This window comes from Oncorhynchus kisutch, linkage group LG13 (assembly GCF_002021735.2).
Source record: "Oncorhynchus kisutch isolate 150728-3 linkage group LG13, Okis_V2, whole genome shotgun sequence".
NCBI classification, from domain to species: Eukaryota; Metazoa; Chordata; class Actinopteri; order Salmoniformes; family Salmonidae; genus Oncorhynchus; species Oncorhynchus kisutch.
The window spans coordinates 10415063-10429232 of record NC_034186.2 but is presented as its reverse complement, the minus strand read 5'-3'; the positions used below and the strand labels follow the sequence as shown (position 1 = coordinate 10429232).

The 14170-nt window shown below is 42.1% G+C and overlaps 1 protein-coding gene across 2 annotated transcripts; it reads left to right on the top strand.

Moving 5' to 3' along the window:
- Nucleotides 1–3958: 3958 nt before the first annotated feature.
- Nucleotides 3959–13753, top strand: pdcb (phosducin b). Of its 2 annotated transcripts, none has more exons than XM_031785569.1 (4): nucleotides 3959–4066; nucleotides 10887–10948; nucleotides 11830–11978; nucleotides 12333–13753. In XM_031785569.1, the coding sequence occupies exons 2-4, from the start codon at nucleotides 10903–10905 to the stop codon at nucleotides 12861–12863; spliced, it is 726 nt and encodes a 241-aa protein (XP_031641429.1). In that variant the 5' UTR covers nucleotides 3959–4066; nucleotides 10887–10902; the 3' UTR covers nucleotides 12864–13753. The 2 variants fall into 2 exon arrangements, with proteins under 2 accessions (XP_031641429.1, XP_020355303.1); XM_020499714.2 differs by lacking the exon at nucleotides 3959–4066 and adding an exon at nucleotides 4356–4609 and having other exon boundaries at nucleotides 12333–13747.
- The last annotated feature ends 417 nt before the right edge of the window (nucleotides 13754–14170 follow it).

The following is a 14170-nucleotide window of genomic DNA, read 5'->3' as shown; positions in this document are numbered from 1 at the left end:
GGGAGTTGCAGGAATGCCTACATGAAGGAACGCCCCCCGAATTGCGAGGTGCAGTTGCACAATATTGGCGGAGTTCGTGGTGAATGTGCTGTGTAGGCCTATGTTGGTTGGAGAAAAAAGTAGTCTACATTAGGTCAATTTACCACTATGTTTAGTAAAACTGTGCAAAGTTTTTACCGGTAGCTTGCAAACAAAAACATTAACATCTAACAGTACTACACCTACAATTGTGCCCTTCTGCTGCTCGTCAGGCAGAGCCCATAAGGACGGGAAATTAACCTAAACCTCTCATGACTGCCGATTAAAGTTCATTTTTATTTTATATCATTCAAATATCAAAGTTATGGTGGCCAATCTTGAGGCTACCCTCACTTATCTGACATGACATGATCAGTTGATGTTTACTGATCATGAAAAGCAGGCAGTTACTTGCTGTATAAATGATGATATAGCAAAATGTGTGCAATTATTTTGTATGGAATAATCGGAAATGTGTAGTTTTAACTATGCTGTTCAAGAGGTGATGATATTACAACCAAATAGTTTATTGTGACGTTATATTGATAAGGACCTACATGCAATGTGCTTTACACTGAGGTAATCTATTCTCATTGTATAATTTACAAAACCCAAACCCTTTCTGTCAATCTGACGTGTTCCTAGTGCACCCACATGAAAATAGACTCCAATAAGCTTTTAAGCCAATAAATACACAGTAACAGCCATGAATACTGCCGCTATATAGGCCAGCAGGCTAGATGAGGTGTTCCTCAGGTGGCCAAGGTGTGCACAGGTAGGCTTACATGTTGTTCTGAAGTGATTCAGCAGTGCTTGAATTAAAATGACTAATTCATGGCATGACATAACGGTGTGGTGTAAAGCTTTCATCATGTGTTTTGATGCTTCTGTAGTATATAATAGTGGGCAGACCAAAAACACAAACACACACATACACACATACACACACACACACATACACACACACACACACACACACACACACACACACACACACACACACACACACACACACACACACACACACACACACACACACACACACACACACACACACACACACACATACACACACACACACACACACACACACACACACACACACACACACACACACACAACCTGTAGTTTGTAGGTGCCACTTTCATCTCCACACACTATTTTCCTTACATGTTATCATTAGCAACTCTTTAGCAGGATGAATCAGTGTGGCAGGTGGCTCAGCATCCATAGCATCGTGTGACCTTCCATAGGGCGCTACTATCTCTCACTATCCCCTACACGAATGTCTCATCTCCAGTGGTTAGTGTTATTTGGATGCTTTCGAGAGACAGTAGCGTTCGGATCAAGGGCAATTTTCATGTCCAACGCAATCAAGAGGAATGAAAAGGCGTTAAGCCCTACCGCACATTCCGTGGTTGTGGCTGGCGGTGCTTGGTGCTTTGAACATTTCCGTGGTTTTAGCTGGCGGTGCTTGGCACTTTGAATGTTTCCCGCTTCTATCCAGTTCGTGTGAAGTCGTTTGCCTGCAATAATTGGGAATTCCAGAGCAGAATGCTTTTCACCTAAATTAAGTTCATCTCGGGATACTGGTATTTTTCCTCGCATGACTTTTAACTTATTCTGTTCAAGTAACCAAATATAATAGTTTTATTTCAACATTTATTCCATTTTTATTAAGCTATAATATTTCATACACAAAATAAAAACCCTTTTTCTAAAAATAAAAAATAATTATATTATAGAATATACAAAATAAAAATTGAATAGAATACAAATATATATGCTGTATGCCTATTTACAATAGGTTTTATTCAACATAATTTTCATCTCCAGTTGTAGACTAAATAGCTGTCTATTTTATAGCCTGGACAGCCAATAGTGGACAATATTCTCAACCATCTTCTGGATATGTGCCCAGGTGATGTCTCCCAGAGTTTGCACATAAAAAGGCATCGGTTTCCTCTTTAACTTGATTTAATGGCCCGTCTGTGGAAAAAACAAACATGGAAAATATGCGTACTATCTTACCAAAACTCATTTTCCACCACCATTTTCAGATTTTCTGACAACTTCCGGATGTTGCACACTGCGTGACTGTTATTTAACCCTGGCTGAACATGGTCAGAGGTACTGTATAATGACGAGATGGTCTCCGCCCTAACAATGGGAGTTGTCCCGAAGGCAGGCGGTCTGCTTATCGTGGACAGATTTTTACGGGTGTAAACCCTCTTGCATCACGTCTTCCTCTCTGATGTGGTCCTCAACATCAGGAAGTAGCATCAGCCACCCTAGGATGATGGTGAAAATGGTGTTTTATTAAGACAGACCTACTTGTGGATTGCCCCCTAGACATTTCATTTTATATTAAGAATAGGCATACAGAAACATTTTCGAGCTGTTTGTGGCAGTCTGACAAGTGTGGGACAATTAACAATTTGCACCCGGTGACAAAACAATAGTGGGTGTTTTAATCGATAAGTTGTTCAACAAGCTGTAAGAACTCATGCTCCGAAGGAATATTTTTAAAACACGTCCGTGAGCTAAATTTGGATAAATACATGTCTGTTCATATTGTGTAAACTGGCTAGAATGATAGATTTAGGCCTAAAAAAAAGTTGACTTCATTTGTAATTAGCTAAATAAATGCTAGGCTATGGTTGAACTCATTGATTTGTAGGCCTACATTTTGTTTTATCTCAGATCACAGTTAACTACTGCTTGCAACTTATGTCAAGGAGTCTGTCAATAAGACAGACGATGTCCATATCTTGATGCTTATATGGCTGCGTTTAATTAAGCAGGCAGTCAAATGATGTTTTCTTCTTCGCACTAATTGGTCCTTTAACCAATCAGATCAGCTCTGAAAAAGATCTGGTAAGAAAATATCTGATGTGATTGGTCAAAAGACCAATTAGTGTAAAAACAATCAGAATAGGTCTGGCTGTTTAAACACAGCCTATATGGCTTAGGCATTGACCAAATAGGCTGCACTTGCACAGGCAGCACAATTCAGTACCTCTATTTGATATTTTCCCTAATGTGTAAACAGCAAATAAAAACATGGAATCTGATCTTTTGGATATATACCACCTCCATATGTGGATCTGCATCCTGGTACAAACCCGATCCTCCATATGCGACTTCTGTCTGGAAACCTTCTGGGTGGGGGGGGGGGGGGGGCACATGACCGACTGTTACCATGACAACCACCCTAACATTTAAAGCAACATGTGGCAGAAAATGAGCATTGCATCTGTGTGCTACTTCAGAGGCTACATTAGTGTACAAATGCACAAATCTGATATGGGTCACATGTAAAATGATTGGATATAGGTAGAAAATCAGAGTTGGATTCTTAGGGTGGCTGTGTAAACAGCCATTTAGACTCTAGATCATGTGTCCGCCCCGTTGGTTTTTCATAGCTGTTTTCCAAACCGTTTCTCATGATTAGCCATAGGCCAAAACAACATGTACATTTCTCTCTTTGTCATATCCTCCAATTCTACTCTCTTTCTTTCAATCTCCCTTGATCATTTATCCTCATCCATATCATCTCTCTTCATCTGTCTCTTCACTCTTTCTTTCTTTCTCTCTATCTCAAACTCTCTCTATATACATATATATTTTCTCCATCACTCTCTTTCTCTCCTTTTATCTGGTTAGTTAGATCTCACTCGGTACAGGTCTCTAATTCCTGTAGATCCTCTTATCCTCAGAACCTCAGATCCCCGGAGCTATTTCTGTTTGGTCCCATCGTAATGCCCAGAGCACCTTCTCTCAAATCTCCCTCAGGCCTAGTGATTGGCTGACTCACACACACACACACACACACACACACACACACACACACACACACACACACACACACACACACACACACACACACACACACACACACACACACACACACACACACACACACACAGCGTCGGACCCCACTCTATTCACAGCATTAGACATCCCGGTTGTGTGACTGACCACAGTCCAGTGTGAAGGAAGCTGACGACAACAGAGGAAGTGCTTCATTGTGACCGTAGGCTCACAGGTAAGGACAGAGCAGTAGATAAATACCTGATTCCAGGGACTTATGAGGCCAGTCTTTGACTCTGCAGCTTGGTATAGATAGATGGATGGACAAACATGTTGTTGATGTTGGACTAACTTCATTCTACTGATTTATTTTCTGGTTAAAGAGACCCTGGTGAGATAGTAATCAATTGATTGATTGATTTAATTGATTAAATATCAAATGTAGCAGGCTGCTCCAGCTGGACACAACATTACATATAGTTAGCTGGTAGAGTAAAACAGAGAAAAACACTATATTATTTGGGGTGTTGGATCCCATATAAAGGAAACTCATTTTTATGTGATTGGTCATTAGATTATTTTTACTTTCTACTATTTTGTATTGTGTTGGAGTTTTTTCCCTCGGGAAATGAGGTGGAGGAAAACAGACAGACAGTGTTGGAGCTCAAATGAAGGAAACTCATGTGCTTATATATGATTTTTATTTGGGCGGCACTTGGATTTTTTGAGTTTGTTTTTATTTTGTATATTTTGGGGGGTTTTCGACCCAGGAGATGAGGTGAGTTAAAGAACGGCATGTATGGTTTAATAATTAAGACAATTATTTATATTTTCGTGGCCAATATTCACAAAGAGCCCGATTCAGACGTCTGTCCTATGCAAGCCTTTCCTACGCACCTCTCAGTAGTTGTTATTCAAACCTACCTTATGCAGGTGTGGTTCCCTTGCACACTGAATAAATGTCATTTAACTGCTAGAAATCCTCCCATTTGCGTTTTCATTCCATATGGTTTTTAGTTTGTTGATTTTTAATCCATCCCTTTAAATTTGGTGCACCTTTAATTAGAATTTTCTCGACAGACTCACTAGAAAATATGGAGCCATCTAAATATATGCATATTCATCTCCTTTTCAGCACCAATTGGAAGATATAAAAATGATCAGACCTTGTATATTATTTAGGGTTAGGAAACTGTTTATGAATAATAACTAAAATAACTTGTTCGGAGAGCCTTTGTGCACAAATATATTGGTGAATCAAAAATACAGTGGTTTGATTCATTCTGACAATTACCATATTCAATTGTTCAATCCATTTAAATATTGTAAGTTTAGAAAAGTGTACAATAGGGGTGGAACAGTATTCTTCAAAATCTACCCTAATAATCCTCACTAATCATGGAAGTGTGATGACAACTGTCCAGTAGTTGTGACCCGTGTACCAGGCTCCAGGTTTAAACTGATACGTATGGCCTGCTTCCATAATGATTCAAATAGGCTACATGTCCCAAATTATTACTTGAAATACGTTAGCCTGATATGATCCACTACTGCTATTGATCCACAGGAACAACCACATGAACGTGACAGAGGAAAGAAAGGTAAGCTAACGATGGAATGGAATGATGCAAAATGTAAGGAAACTAATACTAAAGTGACAGTTATAAATGTAAGGAAACTAACACTAAAGTGACAGTTATAAATGTAAGGAAACTAACACTAAAGTGACAGTTATAAATGTAAGGAAACCAACACTAAAGTGACAGTTATAAATGTATGTAGGTATAAATGACTGTGACTACTGATAGTGGCTAACATCTAACAAGATACAAATTGTAAAAAAATACAGTAAAAAGTCTGGGCATTTAATCAAAACATTGTAGAAATCATAAATCAACTCGGTAAGTTTGGAGCTATACTGTCATTGGTGCATGGCTACAGAAGCATATAGCTTGGGTCTCCACATTTCATGCCAAGTTACAAGGCCAGCATTTCATAAACTTGCTGTGGAAAAGGTGCTATGTGTATATGCTTCAGTTCCTTGCCATATGACTGGTTTCACATTTGTCTCCAGCGATTATAAGGTAAACCAGATCTAAAACAATTGTTATATATATTTACAATCCCCTTATCCAAATGGATTACTCATTTACGTAGGGCTCCCTAGTGGTCTAAGGCACTGCATCTCAGTGTAAGAGGCGTCACTATAGTACCTGGTTCAAATCCAGGCTGCATCACATCCAGCCGTGATTGGGAGTCCCATAGGGTGTCTGGATTTTGCTGCAGTAGGCTGTCATTGTAAATAAGAATTTATTCTTAACTGTCTTGCCTAGTTAAATGAAGGTAAAATTAAACAACTTAACAACTTGTAATTTACAAATTACAGTGCATGTAAAATGGTGTTATTTCAATCAACAGGTTGCCTGACCATATTCATCGTTTCATAGTGTGTAAAGATGGTATAATTATGTCGAGGTTAGAATACGGCATATCTGTAGACACATCTCCGACCACACCTTCCTTCCTTTGATCTCCAACCCCAAATGAATAGAGGGTGAAAAGCATGCTAACCTCACGCTTCAGTTCAAGGTCAGAATATACATAGAGAAAAGTGCATCAAAATGTAGTTCCATTTACGTGAGCTTAACTCGGGTCGGATTTCCCCCAAGAGTCAGATTTGCCGTTTAGATAATAATGGAAACGATTAGATGGACGGGGGGGTATCTGATCCTAGATCAGCACTCGTCCTCTGAGACACTGTTTAAATATGGGCCCAGATCTGATATTTTGCTGTTTGTAATAAAGGACGGTATGTGTTTGTGGTGCTGAACATCAATGGTTTAATAAACTGTTTATCGGTGTACAGTAACCTATTGGTATTAGGTACCATTACATGAACATTTTAGTCATTTGGCAGACGCTCTTATCCAATCTACCATAAATGCATTGGTACACGCACAGACGTTTTCTTTTCAGCTTTAGCAGAAACAATCTATATAATTGTCTGCATCATTTCCAATCCTCCATATATTTTTTTCTGTAAATATACCGTATCTATAATTTTAGATATATACAGTATATTTGTTTTATATAAACTCAGCAAAAGAAAAAGCGTCCCTTTATCAGGACCCTGTCTTTTCAAAGATCATTTGTAAAAATCGAAATAACTTCATTGAACTTCATTGCAAAGGGTTTAAACACTGTTTCCCATACTTGTTAAATGAACCAGGTAGCCTAGTGGTTAGAGTGTTGGACTAGTAACCACAAGGTTGCAAGATCGAATCCCCGAGTTGTCAAGGTAAAAATCTGTCTTTCTGAATAAGGCAGTTTACCCACTGTTCCTAGGCTGTTATTGAAAATAAGAATTTGTTCTTAACTGACTTGCCTAGTTAAATAAAGGTAACAAAACAAACAATTCATGAATGTGCACCTATGCACCTTGTTTAAGACTCTTACAGACGGTAGGCAATTAAGGTCACAGTTATGATAACTTAGGACACTAAAGAGGCCTTTCCCTGACTCTGAAAAACACCAAAAGTACCTGCTCAACTATGTGAATGTGCCCCCCTAGGCATGCTGAAAGGAGGCATGAGGACTGCAAATGTGGCCAGGGCAATAAATTGCAATGTCTGTACTGTGAGACACTTAAGACAGTGAGACAGGGTGGACAGCTGATTGTCCTTGCAGTGGCAAGACCACGTGTAACAACATCTGCACAGGATTGGTACATCCGAACATCACAACGGCGGGACAGGTACAGGATGGCAACGACAACTGCCCGAGTTACACAAGGAATGCGCAATCCCTCCATCAGTGCTCAGACTGTCTGCAATAGGCTGAGCGAGGTTGGACTGAGGGCTTGGAGACCTGTTGTAAGGCAGGTCCTCACCAAACATTACTGGCAACAATGTTGCCTATGGGCACAAACCCACTGTTGCTGGACCAGACAGGACTGGCAAAAAGTGCTCTTCAATGACAAGTCGTGGTTTTGTCTCACCAGGGGTGATGGTCGAATTCGCGTTTAGCGTTGAAGGAATGACAGCCCTGTACTCTGGAGCGGGATCGAGTTGGAAGTGGAGGGTCCGTCATGGTCTGGGGCGGTGTGTCACAGCATCATCGGACTGAGCTTGTTGTCATTACAGGCAATCTCAATCTCAGCCCGGATCTCAATCCCATTGAACACGTCTGGGACCTGTTGGGTCGGATGATGAGGGCTAGGGCCATTCCCCCCCAGAAATGTCCGGGAACTTGCAGGTGCCTTGGGGGAAGAGTGGCATAAGATCTCACAGCAACAACTGGCAAATCTGGTGGAGTCCATGAGGAGGAGATGCACTGCAGTACTTAATGCAGCTGGTGGCGACAACAGATACTGACTGTTACTTTTGATTTTGACCCCCCTTTGTTCAGGGACACATTATTCCATTTCTGTTTGTCACATGTCTGTGGAACTTGTTCAGTTTATGTCTCAGTTGTTGAATCTTGTTATATTCATACAAATATTTACACATGTTAAGTTTGCTGAAAATAAACACAGTTGACAGTGAGAGGACGTTTCTATTTTTGCTGAGTTTATTTTCCTTCTTTATTGTTTTCCCCTAACCCTACCACCCCTCCCCTAATTGGAGTAAACTAATGGACAACAATAGGCTTCCACTTCCAGCTTATACATACTACATACATTTCACGGTCAAGTCCCAGCCTTTAGCTCCCCTCAACTACTCCTATCTATCTCTGAAGAACATCCGGTTTTTATTTCTTTTTGCCATATATTTTTTAAATGTGCTGTGATATTTCACAAAAGTTCAGAACGTTTCTTTTTTCAAAGTTTCTACAGATTTTAAATGAAAGATAAACACCTTTGCTAAGAGTACAATTATATTATTGATCGATTGATTGTGACTTATCAAATCCCCAAGCAGTGCTATTTGCAGAGTTAGCGCCAAGTAAATGTTGCATCTTTTCAGCCATTCCTGAACCTGCGATCAAAAACTAGCTACATTTCGGCATTACCAAAATAAGTGATCTGTCTCTTCGCAGCAAAACCTGCAGAGCTGGAATGGTTGCAATAATTTTGTATAGTCATTTATATTGAAAAACTCTACGTTTTGAATCCGGCGTCGTTTTATGTATCAGTTCATGTGCCATGGAATCGGTACATCAATAATCTCCTCCCAAATATTTTGCAACTTGTATGGTACAGCTGCCAATTTTTTGGTCCTTAACTTAAACTGGTATACTTTTTTATTTATCAGATTTGACTTTAGCGAATGTTGGTCCTTAATGTAGGGCAGACAGACAAGTTCCTTACCACCTCCCATTTCCACTTGCCTCCTCCATTTCTGCGGTAATACTGCAATCAGTTGGTTCTTTACAGATGTTCTTTATAAATGGCTCATCATGCTACATGAGGCTGTGGACTCACTAAAGTTCCAAGGACTTCACTACTCCAATCAGGGAGATGAATCATTTAAGAGGAGTGCATCAGGGCTAATACCTGCATAGCCTGGACCCTTAGAGCTGGGGGTTGGGGGGGTTGCCATGGAGACATCCGTCCTTGTGGTAGGCTGTTGGACAGGCCTACAGGAAGGAGGGATATTGTGTGTGGTGTGCTAAGATCAAAACACTGGAGTCAGTTTAATCCATTGACGTATTGGTTTAGTGTAAGCAACACTGTACGAGCCCAACCGCAAGCTTTACCTCAGTGTCCTCGCACACAAGGGAAGAAGGTGTCGGAATGCCTTGGAAAATCAGTGTAACTCTGGGGTGGGTGATCTGTCAGTTGGAAAATCAGTGTAACTCTGGGGTGGGTGATCTGTCAGTTGGAAAATCAGTGTAACTCTGGGGTGGGTGATCTGTCAGTTGGAAAATCAGTGCAACTCTGGGGTGGGTGATCTGTCAGTTGGAAAATCAGTGTAACTCTGGGGTGGGTGATCTGTCAGTTGGAAAATCAGTGTAACTCTGGGGTGGGTGATCTGTCAGTTGGAAAATCAGTGTAACTCTGGGGTGGGTGATCTGTCAGTTGGAAAATCAGTGTAACTCTGGGGTGGGTGATCTGTCAGTTGGAAAATCAGTGTAACTCTGGGGTGGGTGATCTGTCAGTTGGAAAATCAGTGTAACTCTGGGGTGGGTGATCTGTCAGTTGGAAAATCAGTGTAACTCTGGGGTGCGTGACCTGTCAGTTGGAAAGTCAGTGTAACTCTGGGGTGGGTGATCTGTCAGTTGGAAAATCAGTGTAACTCTGGGGTGCGTGACCTGTCAGTTGGAAAGTCAGTGTAACTCTGTCAGTCACAGGTTAGACTATATGGTGTCCTGGTTAACATCTGGTTAACATCTCTATAGAGAGGTTTATAGGATAGAGAGAGACAAAAGAGAAAAACATATTTAAAACATGATGATTTGGTTAAAGCACTCAGATGGATACATTTAAGTCTAAAAATCTGTCTTGTGGCTGTTGGTTTTCCAGTATTTTTCCAGGAATGGCACCTTAGACCCTTCCTCCTTTCCATTAGCCCCTCCTCCTTTCCATTAGCCCCTCCTCCTTTCCATGACTAACAATCCAGAGAGAATCTAACCCTCACGTGCCAACCACTAACAAGAGGGATCGGATACCAGAGTAATCCACTCAAACCACATTAACTTGATTAGCCTTTCCAGGAAAGCTCTATGGGCATACAGGGCCAGAACCTTTTCAAACACGCTTGATTACATAATGTTATTGGGGGACTAGTCTCTCTTGACAGACTGAGATTTGGTTTTGGGAGCTAAGATTATTTGGGGATCACAGAATTGAAATAGGTAGAGCAGTCATACTGTCTGATACCAATGGCCCTCAGTCCCAAAAAGGATTATATGGTGTCAACATGTACTAGCTCAGCTGTCACTTTTGGCCACGAGCACACTAAACACCCCTCCAAATGGCCGAACTGCAAAATATGATAATCCTGAATGATCTTCAGCTTTATTGTCACAATGTTCCTTTTGTTCAACAAATGATGGTTTAGGTTCTGAGAGAGTTTTAAAACATCCCCTCCCCTCCTGTGTTCTGTTCCCAACAGCTAACTCTCAAACATAATGTCTGGAAACGTCGATGAAGAGGAGGCCAACGTCACCCACACAGGTGAGAATGAGGCTAATGTGTGTGTGTGTGTGAGTGTGTGATTAAAGTGTGGAGGTGGTGTCTTGTACAGTTACAGTTCATCCTTAGAACATTTAGGTCTATCTGAGATCAGACCAATATAAGACAGCGGCAACAGTCTGTCTGCCTTTCCACAGCAAGCCTGATAGGATATATAGCATTATTCCTTTAAATAGGGCCCAGGTCAAATACAGCATACAGCCGAGGAGCGGCCACCCAAACTAGAAAGGGATAAGCAATGTTAGTAGCAGGTTGAAGAGAAACACAGAGCTCTGTGGTGTTCTGGCACTTTGACACACGCTCTAAGCTACTTTCCTACCTGCTCCTACGCAACCAAGGTGCAATTAGAAGACAGCCTTAAGCGTCTAGTTTAGGCCATAATCCATCGGAGGGCGGGCCAACCCATCCAGCACTGCACATTGTACATCTGTCAATCACACACACACACACACACACACCGCACGCACGCACACACACACACACAGACACACGCACGCACGCATGCACACACACACACACACACACACACACACACACACACACACACACACACACACACACACACACACACACACACACACACACACACACACACACACACACACACACAGTGTGCTGTGTTCATCTGAGTCACAGCCCCAAACAAAAATGGCTGACGCCATGTATAAATCCTATTTTGGTGGTCATGGCACATGACATCAAGAATATACTGTCCTGAAATTCTGTGTCAATTCGGCACACCATGTCAAGGCAGTAGGACTACAAACATTACAAACCATTGAGGATGACAAGACAGGAGTCTGGAGCTTACAATAGTTCCATATGACCACAAATGAATGACCATTGTCCTGTTTTTCTTTCAGGCCCAAAGGGAGTGATCAATGATTGGAGGAGGTTTAAGCTTGAGAGCATGGACCAGGAGTCCCTGCCCCCCCAGAAGAGAGAGCTGCTCAGGCAGATGTCCTCCCCACACAGGCCCAAAGACGACGGCAGGGGAAGCCTGAACCGCAAGGTGGGATTAGATTAGGTTACAGCACAGTTTAATGTGTATTTCTATGGTCCAAACGCAGAAACAGAACCACACATGCTGACAAAAGTACTCCTTAAATGAGTTCACTTAAGTGTCCCTTTCCAGTATCTTGGACCGGTCAATTGAACACCCAGGCTAGGTCTCTCTATACAGATGGCTAAGATACTCAAAACAGGTGTGAGTCTAAACAGGTGTGCTGTGTAAACTAACTGACTTCACTGAGCTAAAAACAGGACAAGACATGACTGTCTTTGTAATGTTATTGTACACAGCAAACAAAACAGTGTGACGATCAATAAACTGTAAATCATTCTTTGTTTGTTGTCATGGTTTCAGATGAGTGTACAGGAGTATGAGCTGATTAAGGAGGATGACGAGAAGTGCATGAAGAAGTACCGCAAGCAGTGCATGCAGGAGATGCACGAGCGCCTCAGCTTCGGTCCCAAGTTCGAGGGCGTGTACGAGCTGGAAAGCGGCGAGGCATTTCTGGAGGTCATTGAGAAGGAGCACCGGCTCACCGTGGTGGTGGTGCACATCTACAAGGAGGGGATCAAAGGTTGCGATGCGCTCAACTCCTGCCTGGACTGCCTGGCCACTGAGTACACTAGCGTCAAGTTTTGCAGGATCGACGCCGGGGTGACTGGTGCGGGGGAGCGCTTCACTGATGACGTCCTACCCACCATGCTGGTGTATAAGGCTGGCGAGCTGCTGGGGAACTTCCTGGCCACCAACCAGCACTTCAACGAGGAGTTCTTCGCCACCGACGTGGAGGCTTTCCTCAACGGCTACGGCCTGCTGCCGGAGAAAGATTTAGTCGTTGGGGGAGAGGAGGAGGAGGCAGCCGTGGATGTGGAGGCAGTGGAGTGAAGGGGTTGTGGAAGAGAGGTGTGTGAAGGAGGAGATGGAGGACAGGGGTTTATGGTGGGGTGGAGTGAAGGGGTTGTGGAAGAGAGGTGTGTGGAGGAGGAGATGGAGGACAGGGGTTTATGGTGGGGTGGAGTGAAGGGGTTGTGGAAGAGAGGTGTGTGGAGGAGGAGATGGAGGACAGGGGTTTATGGTGGGGTGGAGGGGTTGTGAAAGAGAGGTGTGTGGAGGAGGAGATGGAGGACAGGGGTTTATGGTGGGGTGGAGGGGTTGTGGAAGAGAGGTGTGTGGAGGAGGAGATGGAGGACAGGGGTTTATGGTGGGGTGGAGTGATAATGGGTTGGTGGGGTTGAAGGAGGGAAGTGTGTGGAGGAGGATATGGTTTTGTGATGGATTGATGCTTGTTTTGTGTAACAGAGTAGCAGACGCACACAGACTGGGTTGACTGCACTAGAGGGGCCTGAGCGTACTGTAGAAGGAGTCCATTCCCTAAATAAGGGATCATTTGAATGTTCATCCAGGGAAGAAACGTCAGCAGCCTGAGTACCTGATGTCGATTAGGGTTTGCATTCCTACTAGAAAAGGACCGTTCCAGTTAAATTATTGTTGGGAGCCAAAGTTGATCTATTATTAGGCTACATGTATGAAAGGGGGAAAACATGATATCACATATTGGGCCGATTCTGATTAGGATTACTCTGGGTCCAGGACACCAGCCTATGGTGTTTCTGGATAATATTTAATATATTATATATATGTTATATTTTCAAGTCTTTAGAATGATCTTTTTTTCAAGGTTAAATTACATATTTATTTTAGGTATTTACAAACACTGTAAGATTCTATAATATTTAATAAAACAAAACATGAATAACATGCAAAAACATAACAAACCAAATGTGTCATTCAATTGCTCATTAATGACTTTTGTAACATTGTTCGAACATTTTGAAAATGATCCATGTGTCAACTAAGACTAACTTGCCAACTGATTTTAGAAAATGCTACATGGCCAGTGCAGTAGTTCCACACACTTATCTGGAAAAGCCATCGACAAGCGGCCTGTTACATGAACCATTTAAACATCACCTCGTGATTCTGTTTCCTGTGTGTCCTTTGGAAGAAGTGACATAAAGTCATCATGGAAACATCCCACTCAGTTGTCTAGGAAACATTGCTGTTTTTTGGGCGGTTGTTGTGGGATTTAGCTGATTCCACTGGCAACGTAGTGCTAGATATTGACACTTGTTTGCATTGAGAAAGACTGGGTAACTGTAATGTAAATTGTGTATTGAAAGGCATCTATATAA

Bases quoted from the DNA above. Each gene is read 5' to 3' on its own strand.
- pdcb (XM_031785569.1), top strand. From the start codon at position 10,903: ATGTCTGGAAACGTCGATGAAGAGGAGGCCAACGTCACCCACACAG. The intron at 10,949-11,829 runs GTGAGAATGAGG...TTTTTCTTTCAG, and splicing joins GGCCAACGTCACCCACACAG to GCCCAAAGGGAGTGATCAAT. The intron at 11,979-12,332 runs GTGGGATTAGAT...TCATGGTTTCAG, and splicing joins GGGGAAGCCTGAACCGCAAG to ATGAGTGTACAGGAGTATGA.